This window comes from Fukomys damarensis, unplaced genomic scaffold (assembly GCF_012274545.1).
Source record: "Fukomys damarensis isolate Sample0158 unplaced genomic scaffold, DMR_v1.0_HiC HiC_scaffold_2, whole genome shotgun sequence".
Taxonomy (NCBI): domain Eukaryota; kingdom Metazoa; phylum Chordata; class Mammalia; order Rodentia; family Bathyergidae; genus Fukomys; species Fukomys damarensis.
This window is the reverse complement of record NW_022900914.1, coordinates 17,133,747-17,160,939: the sequence shown is the minus strand read 5'-3', so window position 1 is coordinate 17,160,939 and position 27,193 is coordinate 17,133,747. Positions and strand designations below refer to the sequence as shown.

At 35.0% G+C, this 27,193-nt stretch overlaps 1 protein-coding gene across 2 annotated transcripts in view; it reads left to right on the top strand.

Moving 5' to 3' along the window:
* The window catches only part of Prkd3 (protein kinase D3), a 60,076-nt gene that overhangs the window by 19,214 nt on the left and 13,669 nt on the right, over positions 1 to 27,193 (top strand). For both annotated transcript variants that reach the window (XM_010611412.3, XM_010611414.3), the window contains 12 exons: positions 1,055 to 1,193; positions 2,854 to 2,985; positions 4,087 to 4,244; positions 7,472 to 7,664; positions 10,976 to 11,053; positions 14,392 to 14,575; positions 15,970 to 16,093; positions 18,204 to 18,281; positions 19,517 to 19,793; positions 22,938 to 22,990; positions 25,015 to 25,087; positions 27,068 to 27,174. In XM_010611412.3, coding sequence (XP_010609714.1) covers positions 1,055 to 1,193; positions 2,854 to 2,985; positions 4,087 to 4,244; positions 7,472 to 7,664; positions 10,976 to 11,053; positions 14,392 to 14,575; positions 15,970 to 16,093; positions 18,204 to 18,281; positions 19,517 to 19,793; positions 22,938 to 22,990; positions 25,015 to 25,087; positions 27,068 to 27,174 — 1,596 coding nt within the window. The remainder of the gene's footprint in view (positions 1 to 1,054; positions 1,194 to 2,853; positions 2,986 to 4,086; positions 4,245 to 7,471; positions 7,665 to 10,975; positions 11,054 to 14,391; positions 14,576 to 15,969; positions 16,094 to 18,203; positions 18,282 to 19,516; positions 19,794 to 22,937; positions 22,991 to 25,014; positions 25,088 to 27,067; positions 27,175 to 27,193) is intronic.

Below are 27,193 nucleotides of genomic sequence, written 5' to 3'. Positions count from 1 at the left end.
GGTAGTGAACCTGTGGCACACATACTGCAGCAGGTTGTTACTATTGAGAGCTCTAAAAGGTTCACCATGACTGTAGTAGAGAGTAAGAATATTGTAGGGATATTGGAATTAATATTTTTGTGACTGTAGTTTGAGAATTACTGGTCTTCTAGCATTATGCAATCACATTTACCAGAATAGTGGATTATTCTGTATCTGCACCATCTAGTTCCATAGCCTGTATTCAAGGTAGCAGTTGGGTGCTTGTACTGTTGCTAAAGTGACTGAGGAACTAAACTTTTAATTTTACTTTTTTCATATTTAAAGAACTTTAGTTTCAGAGGTTCCAGTCCATGAGTAGCTGGCTGTTGCTTTGGGCCAGGTAGTAAATTATGGCAGGAGTGTGTAGCAGAGCAAAACTGAACACCTCATGGTGATGGAGCAAGAGTATGTGAGAGACTGGAGCACCAAAATCCCCTTTTCGGACATATCCCCAGCAACCTGAAGAGCCACCCCAAAGGGCTCCAGCACAACCTCCCAGTAGCACCCAGCTGCTGACCAAGGCTTTAATACATAAAACATTGGGGAACACTAAGATCCAAATGATAACAGTGTCCAACCACTAGACAGACAGTGCAGTCCTAGAGAATGGAAAAAAGATTGCTTGTCTTTTAGGCCATCTAAAAACAGAATGACATAGCTAGGCATAGTGTCACATGCCCATAATCCCAGCCCTCAAGAGACTGAGGCAGGAGTATTATAAATTAGATCCCAGACTGGGCAAATTTAGTGACATCACTAGACCTTGTCTCAAAATAACAATTAAAAAAGGGCTGGGAGGGCCGAGAACTTGGCTCAGTGGTTCCACCACCTGCCTCGCAAGCACAAGGACCCAAGTTCTATCCCCGGTACCAAATAAAATAAAATTAGGATGCTTGAGTTCATGGATCACACTTAGATGCAATATTAATATAGTTGTTACCTAAAACATTGAATTTGCAATTATTTCATAACATTGAAGCATAACATAAAAATGGAAAGCTATGGGTATATTAATACAGGACCATTTTCCCAGTTTCCAGAGTGTGGATTCTTTGGCATGTATGACAAAATTCTTCTCTTTCGCCATGACATGAACTCCGAAAATATTTTGCAGCTGATTACCTCAGCAGATGAAATACATGAAGGAGATCTAATAGAAGTTGTTCTGTCAGGTAAGTGAATAGCTCCTTTTATTTTTTTTTACCTTTTTAGTTTTTTTTTTTTTTTCTGAGTTTAATTTTCTGTGCTAAGTGCTGTGTTCTATTACCACTTAATCTTGGTACTATACAGTTGCCTGCTCCTTTCATTTATAATGTTACTGTGCGATTTTTTTTTAAACTTTCAGGAAGGTTAGATCACAGATGGGAAAGTAGGAAAATGAACTGTGACTCACTTCAATGTTAACTAAGCCAAAGGAATTATCAGCTCAACTGGAAGAGAAATATATTCTTTCTGTGTTGAAGAAATGAAACAGTATTAAAGTTCTATTACAATTGAGAATCAGGAAAGAAAATTAAGAAAAGTGGAAAAACACTGAACATATAGAAGAAGAAGTGACACTATTTTGCTGTTTGCATGTCTTAAATTCTTCTCTTTTTGTTTCCAGTGGATTTCTCCTTTTCTTATTTTACCCATTCTTGTCATTCCTTATTCCTTAACTCATGCTATTTCTGCTATTAGCCAACAGCAAGTGGACAGGATTGTTTGTGAATATGAAGAGAGGAAGCTATAATGATGCACACAGTAGGTCTGCAGTGCAGCTTTTTTTGGCAGGAAAGGGGTATTGTTGGAGAAAGGAAGCAAGCTGGCTAGCCACAGGTTCAGAGTCCTGCTGTCACTTTTCCCTCTCCAGTACTCACCTGTTCTTGAGATCCTCTTAAAAATTTCATTCATCTTCTGCTTCTAATCGTGTTTGTGTAGCTCTCCTGCATGATCACTCATCTAAACCACAACAGCAGACCATCTCTCTACTTCCCATTCTTTATCTTCCTTTTCACTCATGAAGGACTTCACTCCCTGTCCTTTCTGAAGATCATGCTCCTATCCATCCCTGCTGTGCTATGGATCTGTCTCAAGTCACAGGGACATGACTAATGACTTACAGGCTGATGTGGGAGGAAGATTTCTGTGTCCTGTTGCTCATTGAAGGGAAGAGTCTTTTTCTCTTAACCACTAGGACTAAGGAGAACAGACAGAATATTCTGTCTCCAGAGTGGAATCCTAAGTTAGAACTCAGTATCTTTTCCCACAGCAGTAATATAAAATTAAAGTTAGGTTCCACAGGTTGTTTTTTCGTTTTGCTGGGGAAGAGGGCAGGGACCTTCCATTTTTCCCCTACCATGATTTTACTTTTTACTTTAGTATTCTATGGTCCAGCTTATGATAAGGAAAAGAGTTTTGGAGCAGATATTTTTGTTTTTATGGACAGATCCCACTATATGGCCTGGACTAGTTTCGAACTTGAGAACCTTCTTCAGCCTCCTGAGTGCTGGAATTATGGGCTTGTACCACAGTGCTCAGCACTAAATAGTTTTTAGTTGGCTAACATAGAGCCAACAGCTATTTGCAGTCTGGTCATTCTAAGAAAGCACTTTGAATGTCCAAATACCTAGCCTACAGACCTCCAAGTTGAATTGGAACTCAACTTATTTGAAGCTGGTAAACTTTTTAGACCTTAAAAATCAGGTTTTTTAAATCACAGTATTAAATCCCCAAAATACTTTATTTTTATGATCAGATGAAACTTTAAGGAAAATATTTGACAAAATGGTGAACATCCCTACTTGCTTTGCAATTACAAATAGAAAATTTAATGCTTGTCTTTTTTAAAAGCTTTGGCCACAGTAGAAGACTTCCAGATTCGTCCACATACTCTCTATGTACATTCTTACAAAGCTCCTACTTTTTGTGATTATTGTGGTGAGATGCTCTGGGGATTGGTACGTCAGGGGCTAAAATGTGAAGGTATGTGTTTTAAAATTTTTATAGTCGTTTGATAGAGTATGTCACATTTCCATTTTTTTAATTATTATTTTCAAATGAAAAACCAAGATCAAGTTAGGTGTTAAGGTAGTAACCAACTTTACATTTGCAGAGATCAGAACTCTGGACCTGCCTCTGCTACATACTTCTTCCTATCCTTAGGCAAGATCCTAGTCCTCTTTGAGTACTGATTTCTATGTAAATATACTCTACCTCACCAGTTTCATTACTGGTTAAATAAGGTAAATAGATAAAACATTCAATAAAAAGCAGTGGCTAAGGAAATAATAAACTCCTTACTTAGCATATCAACTTTTTAGAAAGCTGACTGACTTCCTTCCTTATCTTTTTAGAAAGTTAAATCTCATATATAACACAAAATTGTCAAAGATTTTCTGAATTAACATGGCTAGGGCGTAGGCTGCACATATACATTTTGATTAAGGAGAAGTCTTCTATGTGGAGAGCCAATAAACTTTTTCTGTAAAGGGTCAGAGAGTAAATATCTTAAGCTTCACGGGCCATGTGGTCTCTATTGTGACTAAACTCTGTTATTATAAAGTGAAACTAACCATAGACAATATGTAAACAAATGGCGTGGCTCTTATCCAGTAAAACTTGTATTTATAAATATTGAAATTCAGGTTTTATATAATTTCTCATTATGGGAAATAGTACACAGGACTGTTTGCTGCTGACTAGTGTTTTAAGCCACTGGTTCTCAAAATGTATTAAGTATCAGAAAACATACTTTGCTTGACACCATCCCCAGAGTTTCTAATTTAGTAAATCTAGGGTAAAGCCTAGTAATTTACATTTCTAATACATTCCCAGTTGATTGCTTTAGGGGCTACAAAATCCACTACTTCAGATAACTTAACCTTTCTAAATACAGCTTTCACCATAGATCTTATTCTTGTTCAGTTTATAAACTTGCGCTCAGGTGTTGTCATCTAGGTTTTTATTTAGAATAGTATTGTTGCTAGAGAAAATAAATAAAAGAAGCACTAGTTGTTATATTTTACTCTTAACCAGTAAAGTTTTTTTTATAATCCTATATTTTGCTTTTTAAAATATATTTAGGCTGTGGATTAAATTATCATAAAAGATGTGCCTTCAAGATTCCAAATAACTGTAGCGGAGTAAGAAAGAGACGTCTGTCAAATGTATCTCTCCCAGGACCTGGCCTCTCAGTTCCAAGACCTCTCCAGCCTGAATGTGTACCCCTGCTCAGCGAAGAGGTATGTATTCTAAGGTAATAGAAGGACATTTTACTAGTTATTCCTAATATTTCTGTGGGATATAGAAGAGCATGTGCTTTACCATTCTCCTAGGAGCACACAAGAAAGAAAATATTGGGTCTAAGTATGTAAAAAATGAAGATAATCACCAAGTAATACCAAAGCTAGTAATTGAGAAATTACTCATTTTATTTTTATTTATTTTGGGGGGGTACCAGCGATTGAACTCGGGTCCTTGCTCTTGCAAGGCAGGCCACCGAACCACTGAGCTAAATCCCCGGCCCAGAAATTACTCATTTTAAATGCTTTGATTTTATTATTTTATATAATTGAGAATTAGTAAAGTTACAGATTTTTGTGAGCAGTTAGTCAGATGTTAGCTTAAACCTAAATTGTGGAAATAATCACATTTTTAGAAAATTTCTGACTGCACACAAATAGAGAAGAAGCAACAGTTCAAGCTAAGCACCAGTTTATATAAGTAGGGAACTTTAAGAATTTTCACTCAGTTCTAGTTACTCTAGTTTCAATGGCTCAAACTCCCTTCCCCTCCCCTCTTTTTTCTCTTTGCAGTGATAGGAATCAAATCCAGTGCCCTGAGCATCCTAGGCAATCAGTTCTACCACTGAAGTAAATTCCTAGCCTCAGTGGTCCCTTTATCATCAAATTTTCTAGCTAACTATACTAATATCCTCCTCCAAAATTCTGTTTAAATCTACCATATCTTTCCTCCCTTCCTCATTCAACAGAGAAGCAAAGCTTTGGTACTGATGGGTTTGGGTTTTTTTGGTTTGTTTTTGTTTTTGTCTTTTTTTTTTTCTTTTTTTTTCCAGACAGGTTCTCACTTTATAGTTCAGGCTGACCTTAAATTCACAGTGATCTTCCCGATTCCCCAATGCTAGGATTATAACCATGTGCCACCACAGCTGGTTCTGGTGGGGTTGTATTGTAATCCCAGGTGTATTGGCAGCGGGGGGGAAGATTAACAATCCCTGGACTACAATGTAGAAAACCCAAATTTAAGACTTGATTCTAACACTGCCACTTGGTAATGTTCTCTTAAGCCTATTTATTTTCATATTTTAAATTGGGATAATAAAATAGATAACTTTGTACTGGATGTGACAAATTAGGTGGTTGCTACAACCACCATTCCCTCAGTAGTTCGTGGCACACATGCTCTGTACTGTTCCTTAATACTCTAGTCCCAGTTGGACCTGACCAAAAGGCATTCATACTGGCTAAGTCAGTCTTTGCCCATCTTGTTTTGAACTTAATATAAGACTGAAAGTGGTAGAAGCAGGAGCAAGAGGAGCATAATGTTGAGTCACCATAGAATAGGGAGCTGGGTGAGCAAAGACTGAAAACATCTTGTTCTAGTTGCCTGTGGTCTCTTTAGCTGTGCACAATCACTGTAGTGTCCTTTGGCTGAAGTTGGGCGATACATGGCAGGAGGAGGAGTGAGCCAGACTAGAGTAGGACACCCTTGGACATCTAAAGCCCTCAAGTGTGGTTTGGGGTTTAACATTATTATTATTTTTTTAACTGTTCCTGAATTAAACCACTTCAAAATTCATTTTAGAAGTGTAGTCGCTTGGTTTCTTCTGACTTTCGTTTCCATTGGTTGAACATGCCAGTGTAGAATGACTTCTCTGAGTGATAAATATTATTTGGCCTGGAAGGCAACTAAACAATTTCAGGATCTCATTTCTGGTGTGAATATGCAGGTAGTTACAACAAAATCTATTAATACTTCTAGGTGGCAGTTAGGAATTTGGTTTTTAAGCTTGAGAATGTGGATTATGCTTTATTCATTTTTGGGTCCCAAATTCATAAGGACTAGCATATAACACATGAATGTTTGTCAAATGGATATAATGAGCCACATTGAATTGGCATATAATTTAGTTTGGTTACATATTCTTATATATAGAAAAAGCCATAGTTACAAAAATCTGCATGTCCCTTAGGTTACTTTTTTTGGGTGATACTAGGTATCCAACTCAGGGAAACGCTAGCACTAAGCTACATCACCAGTTCTTTTTCTTTTTTATTTTGAGATAGGTTCTCAACTAAATTGCACAGATAAGACTTGAAAGTTTAATCCTCCTGCCTCAGCCTCCCTTAGTGCTGACATTATAGGCATGCACCACCACACCTCTCTTACACAAAGATTTTTAAATTGTTCTTTAATTTTGTGTTTTTGCTTACCTGGGAGAAAAAAAAACCCAAAGAACTAGAAACACTAAAAATGTTAGGGATCTACTAACAGTGTAATTACTGAGGCTAAATTTTCTTTGTCTTTTTTTTTGTACCAGGGATTGAACTTGGGACCTTGCTCTTGCCAGGCAGGTGGCTGAACCACTGAGCTAAATCGCTGGCCCTAAAATTTATTTTAATTTGTTCTGTATCTGCCATTATTTATGGAACAAAAATTAATTAGACTTCTTTTTTGGGGTGAAGGGGTAATGCTGTGAATTGAAGCTGGACTCTTCTCCCTGAGCTACAGTTCCTACTGCTTTTAATTTTTGACAGGTGGTCTTGAATTTGTGATCCTCATGCCTCAGCCTCCCAGATTGATGGGAACAGACTTGTGCCACTGCACCTGACTACACTTAAAGTTTTACATACATATCTTAATGTTGGTTGAGATAAATTTGAAAATGTAAGATTTGTTCCAAAATATTTTTAGACACTTTCAGTAATGCAGCATTATTTCCTGAATTTATTTTCCTGTAACTAATTCCTTAATCACTTTTGAATAGATCTGAACATGTTATAAGTTAATTTTTTTAACAACTTTATTTTTATTTATTTATTTTTTTTCTGTTTTTTTGGTACCAGGGCTCAAACTCTGAACCTTGAGCTTGCAAGGCAGGCACAGTGCCACTGAACTAAATCCCCAGCCCTTGTTATAAGCTCATTTTAAGGTTTTGGTTATTTTTTAAATGCTGAATGTATGTGGCAAATAACATCAGTGAATGTATAAATGTGAGTATTAACATACCTTAACTTTATTCGTTTAGTTTAAAAGGGTGAAAAAAAGAATCTGTACTTTTCTACTTCAAGATTTGGTAAATTCAGCTTTTCAAAGGAAACTGTTCAGATCTGCATTTGTAGAATGTTAGCTTTGGCAAGCCAAATAAATGACTTTTGTGGTTAAGCTTTGCTCCTGATACTTTGTTTTTAATATTGACTTAAACTTATGAGAATTACTTACATTTTAGTCACATATCCACCAAGAACCAAGCAAGAGAATTCCATCTTGGAGTGGTCGCCCAATCTGGATGGAAAAGATGGTACTGTGCAGAGTAAAAGTTCCACACACGTTTGCTGTTCACTCTTACGGCCGCCCCACAATATGTCAGTACTGCAAGCGGCTACTGAAAGGTCTTTTTCGCCAAGGAATGCAGTGCAAAGGTAGGATCGGATATTTTCCTTAAGTAAAATTCATGTCTGTTTTTGTTAATAAACATAGGTTTAAACATTTATATTTCAGAGACATTTGCTGAAGAAATTGTTCTTGCAGTTAACTTTTTAAAAGAAAAGAAAATGTATATATATGAAAAATGTATGTATACATGTTAACTACCATTTGCAGTATTTGTACTATGTACCAGCCACTGTGCTAAAAAAGAAAATAATTCAAAGCAACTGTATCTGAAATAATCCTTTTGCTGTTAGTACTAGTAATTTTCTATTTAAATGCATTTCTTAAGATAACATAGCCAATAAACAGAAAAAATAAACTTCGGATCTATGACTACTTCCCTGTATGTTTAACACTTAGCAGTATAGAACAGCTTATAAGCAGCAAAACTAACATTTGAGCTTAAATCTTTTTGATTCTAGAGCCAGATGCTACTTAAAATAGCAGTAATACAGTATTCACACACACATACGTAAATCACTACAGGGATTTGGATTTTTTTGTTTTCTTTTCTTTTCTTTCATACAGGTAGGAGAGCAGTACAAAAATGTACAATTATTCTGAATAATAATCACGTTAAAATAAGTAGGATGTAGAATAAGCCACTTAAATTATGAGAGACCACTCTTTGGATATTAACCCAGCACACTTACCAAAGTATTCCCAAAATATCTCTTGACCAAACACATTTTTAATGGAGTAATGGATTCATTTTGTTCTTAAGCTTTTATGCTTTTAAAAATGATTCTGTCTTTTTGTTTAATATCTTCTCTCTAGTACTGTATAATATAGTGAACACTAGGGAATTAAAGCATTTTAATTTATTAGTGATTGAATCCCATGTTAAGCTGGAATGGTCTCATGTAATTAATTTAACAGTTCTTGGTATCATGCTTTTTAAAAATATAGTAGAATGGGCCAGGGATTTAGCTCAGTTGTGCTGCCATCTGCTTCACAAGCCCAAAGTCCCAAGTTCAATCTCCGGTACCCTGCCAAAAAATATATATATAATAGGAGAATTTGTGGAGCCAAATTATCAAAACATTAGGGTTGCGATTTTTGCAATAATAAGTCCTTCTTACAACATAGAATAAGATAGTTTAACTTAAATGTGTAAGAAAAGGGCTGCACATAGGGCTCAGTGGTTGAACGCTTACCTCACATGCATGAGGCCCTGAGTTTCGTTCCCAGCTTTACAAAGGAGAAGAACTTTTCTTCACACTGTCTGACAGCATCCAACATCACATGAACATGTTCTCCATTTGTTGTCAAATATTTAGTCACCATTATGCAGGCATAATTAAATGTTGAAATTTTATTTCAACAGCTTAATTTGAATATGTTAATACATACATTAATGCTATAAAATATCAGCACAAACATATATTGGCAGGCAGCCACTAAAAATTAGTTTGAGAAAGAACATTAATAGCAGATGTAAAAATCCTAACCAACAAATAACCTTAGTAAAGGTAAGTTAATAATACCTAGCAGGATAAAAACAGAATGGAAACATTCTAAAACCAAATGTAGAAAAGCACAGTATTATGTAGAGGATTTATGTGTGTTGATGAATTTTTAAATAAAACTCTGCAACTGGATTATTAATTTACCTTTTTAGAATTTTAGAAGAATAAAGTTTTACACTTATTAGTTCAGAAAATAGCAGATTATATTTCTGAACAGCTAAGCTTTTCTGGTGATTAATAAAAAATAAATTACTTCAGTGATTCTTTTATTTTTATAATATGCATTAAGGTGTTTAAAAAGTGAAATAATCATCATTTTCATGCATTTGTTAAGCCAAAAGAGATATAGTTTAAGATAGATACACTGATTGAAAACTGTTCTTCACTCATTTATTCCTTCATCCATTTATCTAATTTTCTTTTTTGCTGTATAAAAACCTTAAGGTATCTTGAAATCATATGTGAAATATAATAAAAACATAAACAGATTACTAAAAATATGGGTTAAGACCATAAATAAAAATACCTGCCATTAGAACCTTTGTAATACTTAGGCTAGGTGTGGCTTTGCATGCCTGTGTCCCAGCACTTGAGAGGCTGAGGCAGGATGATCTCTGAGGTTGAGACCCGCCTGGGCCTCCTCATAGTGAGCTCAAGGCCAACCTGATCTACACAGCAAGACCGTATCTCAAAAACTTTGCATACTTGATACAGGTGGGCCACAAATTTGGCCTAAATTTTTAAAGAAAAAGGGAACCATATTATTTTCAAGATTTGCAGAGCTCATAGATAAAACCAAATCTGTTGTTTGAAAGGTGTACAAGACATTAATAATATCATATACAAATTATTCCCAGGACTCGTAAAGACCATGTTTTATTTAATATGAAACTTATTCACCAAATTTTTAATTTTTAGGGGTTTTTTTCCCTGTAATGATCTTCAGCCTATGCTGGTAACATAATACTTAAGACTTCCTTGAGTCACAAGAATTACAAAGCATTCCCAGTCAGGAGTCAAAGTTTTTACCAAGTTATTGTTGGTAGATTCATTTCAGAGCAGTGTTAGACCTAGTTACTTCAATGGGTTTCAACTTAAGGTCACTTACAGAGCTCATTAAGACACATTTGTCAGCCCTATTCTAGACTTTTGGCTTGGGACCTTAGGGATTTGCATTTCTTTTGAACAGATTTTACTTAACCCTAACAGTGCTGTTAACGCTGAGGTTCTTATAGGCTGAAGAGAACTATTATGTAAAAATGGGAGATGTTGTGCCTGAGAAACTGAGTCCTTTCATGTGTAAAAGCCCTTATGAGATTCCTAATAACTGTTGAATCTCACGCTCCTTTCTGTATATGTGTCAAGCATTAATACTTAAGGAATTGAAAATAATGTAACTGACATAATATTGGATTGACATTTCATCACGGGTGTAGAAGGATGAATATGAGGTAAGAAAAGACCAGGTAGCATGTTTTTTGGAGTGTTATACAAATGGCATTAGCTTTATTATACAGTTGAAGAAACTGATGTAGGTAGGATTAAGTGACGTGGGAGGTTAAACAACTATTAAAATGTGCCATCAGAAGTTAAAAATCAAAATTTTAGTCAAGATTTGAGTTCCATTGGGCTTGCTGGTGCATTCCTGTAATCCTAGCATTTGGAAGGCTGAGGCAGGAGGGTCACTGTGAGTTCCTAGTTGAGAATGACACATATATTTTTTTTAATAGCAACATTATCATTACTGATTTTCTTCTATGAATTATTTAAAGTCTAGCCAAATCTGATACTGCCTATCTACATATAATAATAAACTGTTAATTTTATTTTAGATTGCAAATTCAATTGCCATAAACGCTGTGCATCAAAAGTACCAAGAGACTGCCTTGGGGAGGTTACTTTCAATGGAGGTACAGTTATTTTTCTTAATTTCCATAAAAGGTCAGAAAGGGTTATGATTCTTTTGTGTAAGATTGTATTTGTAAGATTATATTTTTTTACTTTATTTAATGTTTTCTTCTGGTTTAATAATCAGCAAATAGAGTGATATTATACCTTTATTAGTAATTATGTTCCTTAACCCACGTACCACTTTATAATCTGAGATAGCCCGTGGTGCTGCATGTCCTCTTCCATCTGTAGACAGAAAAAGATATTTGTTCTAAAACTCTGCTGTTTGTTTCTTCTTTTAAAATTCTTAATATTTATTGACTGTTTACTATGCTACACTGTTCTGAACTCTAAAAGTACCTTTAAACAGAAGAACCACACTTTGAGGTAAGGAAAAGAAGCACAGTCCTGCCAACACATTTTTGCAGGATTGTACAAATGGTTTTCATATACAGATGAAGAAACTGATCCCAAAGGGTTGAGTGACTTGTGGGAGGTTACCCTGAGGAAATACTAGGTAATACAGAATAAATAACTGGCCCAAAATCCAGCCTGTAAGTGACAGAGCCAGAATTTGAACCCATAAGATCTTGCTCTTGAGTTCGTAGTCATTAGAACGCATACTGCTTGTCTCTTTCTCATTACATAATCATTAGTCAAATATTTTCACTTTTGCACTGTATTTTCCCCTCAGTTTTCAAGTAATACCAACTAAAGCCATTACCTTTTGTTTTTTAGAAGGAAGGCAATAAGGGCTTTAAACTTTCAACATAATTTTCCTTTAACAATTCATTTGACTCAAAAAATGAATGGAAATAATTCTGTAGGAAAAGCATAAGGAATAAAAATTAAGCTTCTAGATTTTAACATTTTCTGTTATGGCATATTTTCTGTGGTGGCTGGTTGTCTTGGTCTTTTGGGGCTGTTAGAATGCCATAGGCTGGATAGTTTACAAACAGAAATTCGTATCTCATGCTTTGGAAAGCTGAGAAGCCCAAAGTACTGGCAGAATCTGTGTCTCATAAGTGTTGATCTCTTCTCCTGGTCTGTGATTTTGCCTTTAACCATATCCTTATGTGGCGGAATGGAGGAAGGAACACCTTTGAGCCTATTTTATAAGACCACGAATTCCACTGAAGAGAGCAAAGGCCTCATGACTTAATCCTTGACCAAAGACTCTACTTCCTGACACCACTACCTTGGGAGTTGGGATTTCTACATATGAATTTGGGTATAAACTATCATTCCACCATAGCTACTTAACATCATTGACAAAGTATGATTGGTTTTCTCTTTTAATTAATCTGAATTAATACGATGTATTTTAAATTTTTATTTATTAGTACTTGTTTGCAGTTCATAGTGATTGCATTCATTGTGGTAGGTTGGTACATGTGCATAACATGTCATATTTCTCTTTTCATCCCTTCTTCCTCCCTTTCCCCACTATCCGTCTCTTGGTCCCTTTCCTCTTTTATGACTAAAATCTTCTCTTAAATTTATAAGTTTACATATTTGTATTTTTGTGTTTTTCTACTTTTGACCATTGGATATGCAATTTCTATTTCTGTTTATATATGTTTTTCTAATTGCTGGCAAGTTCGAGCATATGTTTACTGGTTGGAGTTTTTATCCTTGTAAGTTATGTATTCAGATGCTTATTTTTGTTTGTTTTTACAGATTTGCAGGAGTTGTTGCTAGTGTTACATCCTGGTCCTTTTTCAGTTATATGTGGTGTAAATCCTTGGTGACTTAATCTTTTTTCATAGTTTTAGTGAGATAGAATTTGCACAGCTCACTCGCTTAGTGTATTCACAGTTATACAGCCATGACTACAATCTGATGTTAGAACATTTTTTTGTCACCTGAAAATTTCTGTAATTAATAGTCACTTCACAGCCTCTCTTCCCCACTAGCCAGTGGCTTACTAGTAATCACCTATTTCTTTGTGTTTGTCTCTTTTAGACTCTTTAAGTGGAATTATATACTTTTTAATCTTATAATTGGCTTCTTTTATTGAGCGTAGCATTTTTAGGGCTTATCCATATTGTAGTATATGTCAGTATTTCAGTCTTTTTTATTGACAAATAATACTACTCTGTAGAGATACCCTACACTTTATCCATCATGTTTTCAGGGCGTCCACTTTGAGACTGTTATACGTAATGTTGCTTGGAACACACATATAATTTTTTCTGTGAACATTTTTGCATTTTACTTAGGTAGATATCTAATACAACTATTGAGTTACGTAGTATTTCTATGTTACATGTTTTGAGAACCTGCCACACTATTTTCCAAATCAGCTGTACCATTTTGCATTCCCACCAGCAGTGTACAAGGATTCTGGTTTCTCTGTATTCTTGTCACCAGTTGTTACTGTCTCTTTTTATTACAACCATCTAATAAGTGTGACCTGTACCTTGTTTTAGTTTTTCACTTGCATTTCCCTTTTGACTGATAACGTTTAGCATCTTTTCATGTTTATTGGCTATTTTTATTTCTGCTTTGGAAAACTATCTTTTCAAGTCCTTTGCCCATTTACTAAATTATTTCTTTTTTTGTTATAAGTTGTAAAAGTTTTTCAATAGTCTGCATTTAAGTCCCTTATCTGATACACAATTCACAGACACTTTCTTCCATTCAGTGACAATCTTTTCACTTTATTGGTTTTTCTTTTGTGACTTAAGTTTCGTGGTTACATCAAAGAATGTATTTCCTAACCCAAGATCACAAAGATTTACTCGTATGTTTTCTTCCAAGAGTTTTATAATTTTAGCTCTTATATTTTAGATTTTGATCTACTTTGAGTTAATTTTTTATATGGTTTAAGAAAAGGATCATACTTCACATTTTTGCCTGTACGTATCCAGTTGTCCTAAAACCATTTATTAAAAAGACTATTCTCCCCTTGCCCTCCCACATTAGTTAATCATAAAGTGATAGTGAAGCCTTATCTTTTACTTATTTATATGCAGTACCTGATTATGTTCAGTACCTGTTTATATATAGTACCTGTTCTTGTTTGGGAATTTAGAATTCTAATGTAATAAAATTAATTTTGTACCTTAATGATTCATGCATTTTGTATCTTATCTAAGAAATAAATACTTCTTTATCTTGCATCACAAGTATTTCCTATTAAAATTTTTGAGACTTTTTTCTAGTTAATAGACTCTCTGTTTAGGGGCCAGGGGTTTAGCTCAGTGGAGCTGTGCCTGTCTTGCAAACACAGGGTCCTAAGTTCAATCTCTGGTACCTGAAAAAAAAAAAAAAAAGACTGGAATAGACTTCTCTGTTTAGATGTGTTGCTGTTTCATTCATGTAAAACTCTGAAATTAATTTAAAACCATGCCAGAACCTTCCAGTATGGGAACAGATACAGATATACCAATGGACATTGATAGTAATGACATGAATGCTGATGGTAGTCGCAGTTTAGATGACACAGAAGAGCCATCTCCTCCAGAAGATAAAATGTTCTTTCTGGATCCATCTGATCTCGATGCAGAACGAGATGAAGAAGCTGTTAAAACCATCAGGTAATGTGTGGGTGGTGGAAGTTACTTCCAAATGCAGAGTCAAGATTACTATTTCAGAACATTAAGAAAAAGCTACATTTCTTTAAGTAAACCCTTAAATGTAATTTAAAATCTAATTAAATCATGGATAATTCTTTTACAAGTACCGTAGTATTTTTGAAGTAAGTTATATCACCTTTGCCATGTACTCAAGATAGGAAAATAGGGGAATTCCTTCTTAAAAGGAAAAGTACCTTATTTAAATACAGCCAGCAGCCCCCACAAGGATCCAGTATTAAACTTTCCATTAAAGCAGCTAGTTTCTTTATACAGGCAGATTACCTTATAGTAAAATTAGCAGTAACAATTATATTTACTCCCAAGAACAGTGCACAGAAATGATGGTGATGTTGGGAATGTCTTTCATATCACCATAATTAATGTATTACTTCATAGTTACTGAACTATTATCAGTACTTAGTGTAACTAGATTATAAGATTTAAATATTCCAGTATGTTTTATACAGTGTTTGTAGCCTATAGGATATACTACTTTATAGCAAAATGTAAGTATTTTAGCAGGCTTTGCTTTTTATTGGCAGTGAATGAAGAGTTATTTAGAGAAAATGGGTCAGTCTCACAAGGCTGAGTAATCATTTATTCACTTTGGCTTGTAATTAGATTACAGTTGTTAATGTTGTTGCTGATGCTGTTGTTGTTACGTGGTATTTATCCTGTTTGGAGACTAATGTTAACGAACATAACTAGTTTCCTTATCACAAATTACTTCATAGTTTAAGAGAAAGTATTTAACTGTTGGCTGCCCAAATTGCAAAACAGTGTATTTTACACACACATGCCAAATTGACCCTTTTCTCCACCTATGGTCATGGCTCATAGTTCAGTATATTCTGATTGACTCATTACAGTTTTAAATTGTAATTACTATTAATCCTTTTCCTTTGAATATTTTCTGCTAGAAGTACTTATTGTCAACAGTAGGATCCATGGAGTTCCACATTTTAGCCATGTGAATTTGAGTGCTATATATGTATTTTACCTTGTGAATTTGCTAATTTTTTATGATGCCTAAGGAAGGCAGGAAAACTCCAAAACAAACCAGATGTGATCCTTTGCTATTTCCTGATCTTTTAGTTGATAAGCATTCCTTCACTCTTTTCCCGTTTTTTGTGAGCTGTGCCCCCAGAAAACATGCATAATAAATAATGAATATTTATATAATCTGTCTTGTATAAATTAACTCCTTGCCATAATAATAGGACTGATTTATTTTAAGTCTTTATCTTCCTAAAGATATTTTTGAAGTTTTAGCTTAGTTTTTAAAAGTTTGATGAGTTTACAATATTTTTAATCAGAATTGCAGATACTTATTATAAATTTGTAATACCTTTTAGTCCATCAACAAGCAATAACATCCCACTAATGAGGGTTGTACAGTCTGTCAAACACACAAAGAGGAAGAGCAGCACAATGGTGAAGGAAGGGTGGATGGTCCACTACACCAGCAGAGATAATCTGGTCAGTAATCACATTTTATTATGCTAATAAAACTTGGTTATGAGCTTTATTTTGTGTCTATAAATGTATCCTAAAGCAATATGTAAGAGTTACACAGAAATGTTACACTTACAAAGAATTTTTGAAAGCTATTGTATTGTTTTACAAAGGAAGAGCAGTCTGTTCAAAAAGGATCTGATGTCACAATTAAGAGTAATGACTGAGTGAGCTACATACAGCTAGAGGTGGAAGGATCTGAAACTTCATCTGAAAATTCATCTTAAGTTATTAAAAAGATAGGAAATACTTGTTTGTGTGTAGACCAGTTTTTAACTCTGTCTAGCAGAGAAAGAGTGGTGAGGTTACAGAAGGATGGCAGTTGATAGAAGCATCAGCTTAGTATAGTAAGAACATAGACTTTGCAGTTTGACCGCCTTAGTCTCTGTGGCCTAATAAAACTGTAAAAGTAACCAGGAAAGTTACTTACTTTCTTTACATCTGTAAAGATACATCCCAGTATACGAGAGGAATTCAGAACACCATTTGGCATATAGTAAGCACTTAATAAATGATAGCATTTTTATTTTTCTTCGGAGTTTTCAAAATAGATTACTAAAAGAGACTTTATAGTAAAACCTTTTAAAATGAAGTACTTGGCACATTGAGCTTTTTTTAGTAAAGCTTTATACAGATTTCAGTTGTGTGTGGGTTTTTTTTTTTTTTTTTTTTTTTTTTTTTTTTTTTGATAATCTATATCCTTCCAAATGGAACCTGAAGTTATGTACATACATTTCAGAATTTAGTGGTGTGTCAGAAGTGTTACATCAAATCAGCGGGAAGGATAGATAATCAAGTAAACACTGCCTGCGTTGCAAGCACAAGGCCTGAGTTTGATCCCTGGTACCACACACACACAAAAAAAAAAGAACTGGATAATCAAGTGAATATCATTGACAACCATGTAGCCTTTTTGGAAAAATAAAAGTAAAGTTATAAACATATCTCATACTTTACATGTAATAAATCTAAATGGATCAATAATTTAAATGTAAACAAACCAGTGGAAACTTGAATTATTTTATAAACTCAGTGGGGAAAAATAAAAGATCAATAAATTTAACTTCATAAGAAATTCTGTGTGGCAAAAACCAAATGCAAAGACAAATAGAAACTGGGAAACTATTTTCAGCACATTCTGAACAAGAATTAACTTCATGATACTGTTAATAAACCCAACAAACTGGTAGGAAAAAGTCTGTAGAACAATAGAAAAATGGACAAAGAATATGAACAAAAGTTCACAGAAAAAAATATGAATAACTTACAGGAGCTTGATCTCATGTGTAATAAAAAATATATCAGTCTAACTTGCATGGAAAGTCTAAACTTTCATTGAAATACAAGTTTTTATTTTTCAGTACATCAGATAGTTTAGTAACATTGTACATTAACAAGGCTGTGATTAGTTGCTTTCGTGTTACTGATGAAACTACAAGTTGAATCACATCTTGTGTAGAAAAATTTAACACCATCAAAACAATTACATGCAAAGTGTTTGTAGATGGGGAGGAGAGGAGGGGGTGAAGGGAGGGCAGGGGTAAAGGGAAAGAATGAGAATCAAGACTTGTCATGTAGAGGTACAAGATCCCAACAATGAATATAACTGTACTGTATCCCTAAAATGTACCAATAAACTCAATTAAAGCTGAAAAAATAAACAAACAAACAAGAAAACACAATTGCATGCATAGATGCCTTCTGACCCAGCACACCAACTTCTAGGAATAGCTTGTAGGTAAATTCTCATTCAAATGCCCGCTTTGTGTGTGTGTGTGTGTGTGTGTGTGTGTGTACACTTGCATAATGTATACACGTACACATGAATATCTCTAAAAGGATTCCCAAAAACCTAACAGTATTGTTTGTTTGGAGTAAGACTAAGGTGTGGGATATGAGTGAGGGTGGGAGCGATACTTTTTTTTATACTTTTACTATATATCCTTTTATAGTCTGAGAATTTAGAACCTCTTAAATTTTAAACCTATTCAGAAATACAAATGCATGAAGTAGAAATTAGAGTAAAAGTACTTTTATTTTTGAACCTCACAGTTTACTGATCTCTACTTTATAGAGAAAGAGGCATTATTGGAGACTTGATAGCAAGTGTCTAACATTATTTCAAAATGAATCTGGATCAAAATATTATAAGGTAAGAATTTCACATTTTATAAAAGACATTAAAATATTATATTTTTTCAGATATATTCAAATGATATTCACTGAGTATATCTGTTATGACTCTGCCTAACATAACTTATGAAAGTCACTGTTCCCTTGTTTAAGCACCTGTTCCCCATCCTTCCATTTCACACTGCATCCCCAACAGCCCCACTACCAAAGATTGTTTTCTGTTGATGTACATGTGTGGTTTTGGCCTGTCAGGCTGCTGCTGCTTTGCTTCTGGATACTGTGGTTTTGGTTAGATGCTTAGAAAGTCTTATGATCATTGCCTACGCAGAAGCTGCCACATTATCTTAAGCTCTTAATTCTTGGTTGCTTGTTTTGGCTCTTCATCACCTTTGTGCAGTCTTCCTTGGCTTGCCCTACATTTTGCTGTATCACAGGCTGACAACAAAGAAGATTGCAAGTGTGGCGATGAGGTCAGTAAGAAAGAGAGTGGGAGCTGGGCAGAGGAGAGATTCATCCTTTCAGAGACTTCCAGTTTGATGTTCAATAATTGACAGTACTTGTCCATGGAGGAAAATGAGACAGTTTCCAAAAGAAAAGAATCCAGAATTATAGAATGAGTGAAAATCTTCAATGAATAAAACAAGGTTTCCTGCTTAGGGAAATAGGGATAGGAGAATTGCTTTGGTCTGGGAGTTTGGCACCGACCTGGGCAAAGTAGGGAGAACCCATCTGAAAGGAAAATAGAGAATACTGATGACTTGGTTTTTAAAAAGAAATTTTTGGGCCTTAGGAAATGGACTGACCATTAATTGGTAGTCCCAGAATGGTGAACGTGAGCCACAATGGACTGGTTAAGCAACCTATAATGACCAGAATTCTGCTTCTACCATTATTTCTGCTTCTTTCTTACTTGCAGAAAAACAAAAGCTAGAGAAGTAGCTGTTGAGTTAATTTAATGACAGATGGAAATTGACAAGTGTTGGATATAGTGGCAGACTATCTTCCTACGTCCGTGTGCATCTTAACAACCTGCTGTATAGATCTGAATCTCTTAATATAATTACAGTCCATGCTCTGCCTCTCACATTGCTGGACATACGAACCACTTAAGGCACACACTGTTAATACTTAGTTGTATGTTCTGTATGCTACCTACTGGGTTCACCTTAATGACGCTCTTCAATTCTTTAGTGTATTTAAAAATTAAGACAAATAGGTATTCATATTCTTTAAATGCTTAATTTTTTACTTCAGGAAATTCCACTTTCAGAAATTCTACAAGTATCTTCGCCACGAGATTTCACAAACATTTCACAAGGCAGCAACCCACACTGTTTTGAAATCATCACTGACACTATGGTATACTTTGTTGGTGAAAACAATGGGGACAGCTCTCACAATCCTGTTCTTGCTGCCACTGGAGTTGGACTTGATGTAGCACAGAGCTGGGAAAAAGCAATTCGCCAAGCCCTCATGCCTGTGACCCCTCAAGCAAGTGTTTGCACTTCTCCAGGGCAAGGGAAAGATCACAGTAAGCAATAAGCTGGTTGATGGCTTTTTCTCTTCCTAAAAATGATTTTAAGCATTTGGGGTGTAGTTGTGTTCCTCTGTGCATTTTTAATGTATAACACTGTCTTTAATAAAAGATATCATAAATTAGTTTCTTTATAAAATTACACTTTTTGTCATATTTCACCTTGCATAATGCCCAGATCCGAGTTCTAGGATCAGCCTCCCATACTTAGCTAGCTCTAACAACTGCTATATGACCTTAGGCAAAGTACTTTACCTCTTTGAAGTAGTACCTATTTCATAGGTTGTTAGTGTTAAAATGTAAAGGAACCCATAAGGTACAGAAGAATGCTTGGCATCCATTAAGGCTCATTGAATTAAGTATTATACTGATATTAGCATTTTTGCTTCATGGTAGGGTATACAAAAAATGAAGTGTTATATTCACATCATGCTCATGAAATCTGGTATCAAAATACTATATTTTAATTGAGGTAAAATATTGATTTTTTGGTTGGGGGGATACCAGGGATCGAACTTAGGACCTTGTGCTTGTGAGGCAGGCAACAGAACCACTGAGCTGAATTCCCGCCCATGATAAATATTTTAAAATTATCGAATACATGGTCTATACCATCATAATTTTTAAAATTAAACCTCAGTTTGAAAAAGGTTTGAGTGAGCAGCTGACAATCAAAAAGTCATAATATAATGCTGTTTTTACCCCATTGGTATTATGTTGTAAGGAAACTCATTTTTATTGAAATAAGTTTCAACCACTCTTCAAATATAGTTTGGTTCAGTTTTCCTATGTAATTTTGTGTAGCTCTTCTTGGCATTATGCTAGGCCCTCAGGTAGAACACTAAAGAAATAAATCAAAAGCTATTTAGGGAAATGTGACATACATTACTAAGTTTTAGATGGTAGCATAATGTAGTGCACAAAATGAGGAGTGCATTACTTGAGAAACTCAGATATGGACAGAAGAGTAAGCACAGACTTCCTAGCAGAAAAATCTGATTGGGCACTGTGGGAAGCTGAGGCACGAATATCACATGCTCAAGCCCAACCTGAGCAACTCAGTGACTTAGTGAGGCCTTGTCTAATTGTGGGGGACAAGGAGTGGCTGAGGATACAGATCAGTGCAAAGGTCCTGGGTTTGACCCCTAGTACACAAAGAAAGGAGTAGAGAAGGAAGCTTGGGCTTGGACGTTGGACTTCAGGCTAAGAACAGGATCTGCAGGGCTACACGGCAGATGTAGAAGGAGCAGCGCTACGCTAGTTGAGGAGAAAGGTGTGGTCAAAGAGACGAGGGTCATGACCTTGTTTATGTTTGCTGTGTAATATTGATTTGTTGGTGTGGGGCAAGTAAATGGCTGTTTCACCATGATTTTTCAAGTCTTGGGAGTTTTAGTACACTCTAATTTAGACAGAACATTCTAATTAAAACTTTGCACCCTGTCTCAAAACAATACAGACCCTTACACACACAATTTTTTGTGTAATTTCTTAAAATTTTAGGACCCTTTCAATCCGATCTGTGCATTTCTCCCGTAGAGTTAGTTTCTAAAGAGAAAATCGCAAAAATTAAGATTCTGGAGAATATAAACCCAGTTCTGTGGTTTACTAGCTATGTGATTGTGGACTCTGCAGCTCTCTGATCTAAACTGGATGAATAATAAATGTACATATTGGGCTTAGCACAGTGTCTGACACATGCGATACTCATACGTGTTATTCTTCCTGTCCTTATGAAAACCTGTCTGGAACAGAGAGAAATTAAACTGGATGGAGCTAGAGGAGCCCTTTGAAAGAAAATGTATATTGAGACTAGGAAACAATTGAAACACAGTTTTAGGCATTAATTTTGTTAATGTGCCTTTTCTTGATAATTAATGTTTAAAATTTGAGTTATTTAAAATAGTTTCAAATTGACATACTATTTTAAAATGGAATTTTTTGTGGTTTTTTTGGTACCAGAGATTGAATTCAGGTCCTGTGCTTGCAAGGCAGGCAGTGGAAATGGAGTTTTTCAGTCACGTTACTTTCAGTGAAGTTTGCTTAGATTTCTGTATTAATTATATTTTATATATTTTATGCTTTAAATTATAAAGAAAATTTCACATTTTGTCTTGTTTTTGGGGTTCTACATGTTTGACACCTATTTTCTTGCTAACTTGTTTCCCTCTCATTTTCTTGTCACTTTTTTGCCTACCAACATAATGCATTTAAACTTTATAGACATGTAATATAAAATGAGAAAGTTGTACCTATACACCTATACCACCTATTACCGGCCCCAGGCCTATAGCTCTGCCCTCAGGAAACCATTATTGAGTTTGCTGTATAGTTCTTGCTTGGACAAGGACTGGACAGAAAGAGAGCCTGTACTGTTATTATCTACTATATTTTATTTTTTTAATATTAAAAAAAAAAGGATCATATACTGTGGGGGGAGGTCTGTTGCAGCTTTTATGCATTTTATTATATGCAGATACATTTCGGTGTCTGTATTGTAAGCTTTACCAAAACTAAAAACTGTACATCCCAACTGCACCTGTTCCTTTCAACCAGAAGTAATATTTTAATTTTTAATTCACATACTCTTAACTTTCTTTTTTTTTTTTTTTTTTTTTTAATTTAGCAGTACTGGAGATTGAACTAGGAGACGCACACATGCTGGGCAGGTGCTCTACCTACTGAGCTGTGTTCCCATTTCCTATTTTATCTCAAAAATGGCTATTGTTCTCTGTATGATTTTGTTATCTATACTACACATACTTTTCCTGTCAGTAGGGGGATTGAACCCAGGACCTTCACACTAACCTACAACCCCAATACTTTTTTTTTTTGAGACAGGGTCTCATTGAGGTGCTGAGTTGCCTGGCCTGGGCCTAAATTTGAAATCCTCCTGCCTTAGGCTCCTAGAGAGCTAGGATTACAGGCATGCACCATCATGCCTGGCTTAGAGTATTACTTTTTATATAGATATGTCATCTATCTATTGATAGTAATATTGTGTGTATAAACACATTTTAATATACATATTAATTAATATGTATTAGCCTAATTTTCAAGTTTCACATACCATGGGCATTAAGGTGTCAGTAAATATGTTAATAGTCTTGTTCTTTTCTTATATATCATTCTTGTATTTCACAGAAGATTTGTCTACCAGTATCTCCGTATCTAATTGTCAGATCCAGGAGAATGTGGTAAGTAATAGTTACAGCTAATGTGCATATTGGATGATTAAAATAAGGATGATAGGGCTGGAGATTTAGCTCAGTGGTACCGCTGCCTGCCTCGAAAGCGCAAGGACCCAAGTTCAATCCCCGGTACCAAATAAATAAATAGGGATAGTGAAATATGAGAATCTTAGTAAAGAAATAGGGTCATAATCCAGAATATTGAGCAGTTTGCCTTGGATAGTAAGCTAGACTTTATAGGTAATAACTTCCCTAAGGAGTTCTGCTTGATTGAGGTAACTAAGGCCTATTTTTTAAATTATAAAAATAGAGTTAACTTTCTTATAAAAGAAGAGACATTAGACTATTACAAATTAAAATTAGATTATTACAAAAATGATAGACTAAAGAGAAGGGAGAGGCTACTTGGGCAGGTAGGGGGTCAACATTTCATCAAGACCAGGGAATAGGATACACAAATAGGAGGAAGCCAGAAATGCTGGGCTTTTAAGGATTGGTGTGCATAGATTTGTTTGGCTGTTATCTATAGATATATATAGGATTTTATGAAAGATCAGCAGACTTTCCTGAAAAAGGCCATATGAGAAGACTTTATGAACTACATCCATAGAACTACCCAACTCTGCCATTGTAGCAAGAAAGTGGCCATAGGCAGCGCATAAGTGAGTAAATCACGTCTGCCAGTAAAACTCTGTGGACACTGACATTGAATCTCATGTAATATTCACATGTAACAAAATACTATTTTTATTTTTCCAGTCACTTAAAAATTGAAAGGCCATTCTTAGATCAAGAGCTATATAAAAACAGAGGTAACCAGCTAGATTTGGCCCACAAGCCAGCTTGCCACCCTCTGGATTACAATGAAAAAGATTAGGAAACAAAGAACATTATTCTTTAGAAGTTCTCTTCATAGAAATTTCTCTTTTTTTTCACTTGGGGCATTTAGTTTAACATGTAACGTTTGGGTTTCCGGGAAATACAATGTTTGTCTCTTTATTTTGGTGGTAGCTAGAATAGATACCGTATTCTTGGAGAGAGAAAAAGTGATACAAAGATGAAAGCACAAACTCTACAGGAAATTGAGGGTATATCTATCTATACTAGGAAGGAACAAGATTCACAATTAGTATTTGTTAAGAACTCTTTTCTAGGGCCAGGGATGTAGCTCACTGATACTCTACCTGCCTAGCAAGCACAGGGTCCTGAATTCAATCCTCAGTGCTGGACAAAAAGAAACTCTTTCTGGCAGTTATACATACATTGGAATGCCCACTTTTCTAATTTCAGTGAAACCAAAATTTAGTTAAATTTAAAAATTGATTTAAGTTGAGAAGCATATAAAAATGATTTTTACAAACCTTAAAATTGTCATTATAATTTAACATGTATATTTGTCATTCATGGCCTCTGTTGCAGGGCTAAGGCTTTGTCCGTGTGGGTCTGCTAAGAGGAATTCCATTAGTCTTTCTTTTGTCAGTCATACCTGTGATGCAACTCCTTACACTATATACAACTTAATTTAATGCATGAGTATTATGACAGCAGCAAGCACTAACAAAAAAGGAGGGGAAAAAGTAAAAGAGGAAGATTAAAAGAATAAATTTTGTTATAAACTTTCTCTTATTTATTTTATCAGTCTTTCAGAATCAGCCTAATCCCACAATAAACTTTCGCTCAAATCACATAGCAGTCTCTTTTCTGGTAAAATAGATGGAGCTTTGTTCTTAACTTTTTATGTTCATTTTCTTTTTTTTAGATCACCACTTAATAAATACAAGATTTCTCTTCAAAAGTTTTTTCCTAAAGGTCTTCTTATAGAATACTTTAAGCTTGCCACATTAGTATCATAGTATAAAATTTGGGCTTAACCTTTTCTAGAATAGAGAAGGCCTGAGTTTCATAAAATATTTTGTGCTTTATAAAAATGAATTGCCTCTTTAAAAAAACCAAAAATATATTTGAGTTTGAGTCAGACATGTTGACATTGTTTTATAGAGAAAGTAATGCTGCTTATTCTCCTCTGGTAGGACATCAGTACCGTTTACCAGATCTTTGCAGATGAGGTCCTTGGTTCAGGCCAGTTTGGCATTGTGTATGGAGGTAAGCAGCTACAACCTTTTGTGAGCTTTGTATATTACAGGAAAATTGTGAAATTTAAAAATGTCTGTCAGCTATTTTGTCTTATAACCAAATGGCCTTTTTTTCAAAGGCTGACTTGCATCCTTTTGACTAAATTCTTTTCACTAAAACTGAATATTTCTTCCTTAATTTCAACTGCAAAATTTAAAAATTACAACAAAGGAGTCAGAAAAGTAGTTTTTGTAATAGTCTTTATCTCCTCTTCTAGATCCCACGTAAAGATGTTTGTGGGATGGGGGTGGCTTTAAGTTTCTTTTGGCTCGTGCAGATTTGCTCATTCAAGTACACTCTTCTAACTTTCCCATATAAATAGTATAATTTGTCTGCCTTTGGCGCAAATGCTCTATCAGATCCAAATACCTGAAATCTTGGCCTACTCTCTGACTTTTGGTATTGAGGAGGTCTTTTAATCTCCCTATGTCTTGGTATCTTCATCAGTTTAATGGAGCTAATTAAACTTGACCCACATAGCTCAGAGGATTGTTAATATTAAATATAATGGGTATCTAAAAGTGCTTTAAAAGCTGTATCAGAGATACAGAAGAAATGTTAACCCTAATGTCCCTTATTGATACTGTTACAATAATCTTATTGGCCTTTCTGCCTCCGGTCTTGCCCCTTTTCACACCACTCTTGAAGTGAATCTTTTCAGAAAACTTACATCAGATATTAGTGTTACTTCTCATAGCAGTCCTGTAGAGCTTACTGCTGTCTGCAGACTAGTGGCCAGTATTTGCAGGGCATACAAAGTCTTGGATTTCTCCTAGCTTCCCTCTCTGCTTCCTTCTAGACATATTTATATGCCCCTGTGTTTTGTCTCTGCTCCTATTCCAGTACTTTGTCCAGCTGATGAGTTTTTATTCATACTTGAAGGACTTTTAAGATTTTCATGTCCATCCCTACCTTTCTGAATTGTTCCTTCTTGGTGCTCCTGCTGTTCAAACACAGTATCTATAACACTTTGGGTTTCTATTATTGTCTTCCTATTGAACTTTGAGTATGGAATGAGAAGTGACTAGACTTTATTTGTATTCTTCATATCTTTGACATAGAGTAATCACCCAGAAGATGTATTGATTTTACATGCTGATGCAATACAGTGATACCTCGGTTCAGAAATTTAATTTTTTTACCAGAATTGTGAAAAGAATTAAATTATTCCACTTCTAATTTATCAGTTTTAAGACTAATGACATCTCTTCAAGACCTCTTCCTAGTGAAAGGACAGAAGTGTCTGAGGTACCATTAGAGTTTTACTAAATATGCAGTTTATCTAGTTTTTTTCAAATAGGCATATTTTTATTACTGTGCCCTCAAGGTAGCTGTGAGTTATTTTCAAATAAATAGTTACATAGAGAATATCAATTCTCCTACAAGTTAAAAGAAGTAATATCAAAAATCTACTGTTGTTTTTACTGCTTAATCCCTTACATCTAAAACAATACCTAATAGGTACAAGACAACTAATTAGTTTGAATTGATGGATGAAGGACTAGTTCTTTCATTGCATACTTCTGCCTTATAAAGCTCTTCTGTCTAGATTCTAGAATTATGAAGACTGGAATGTGGGATATAATAAGTGGTTAATTGCCCCAGGGTAGCCAGTGAACATAGAATGAAATTAGCAATATCTCCATCTCCATAGTCTCTCAAGACTCTGTCATGGCATTTAACTGTCATTTATTTAACAAGGTAGATTATTTTCAGCAAACAAGTTCACTCAAATTTTCTGCCATTTTCAATCATGAAACTGCCTTTTTCAGGAAAAACTGTGGAGGAAAAAACATATTTCTTAAAATGAAAAGTAAGCAAAGAAGTATTGAAAAAGAAAGTGAACAAAAGAAAAGACACTCCTAAGTACATAAAAATTTCAGTCTGTGGACTACTTCCTAATAAAGTTGTTTTTGTACATAAGCTGTCACCTTGCTTCTTTTTTAATAGGAAAACATAGAAAGACTGGAAGAGATGTGGCTATTAAAGTAATTGATAAGATGAGATTCCCCACAAAGCAAGAAAGTCAGCTCCGTAATGAAGTGGCTATTTTACAGGTAAAAAAAAAAAAAAAAA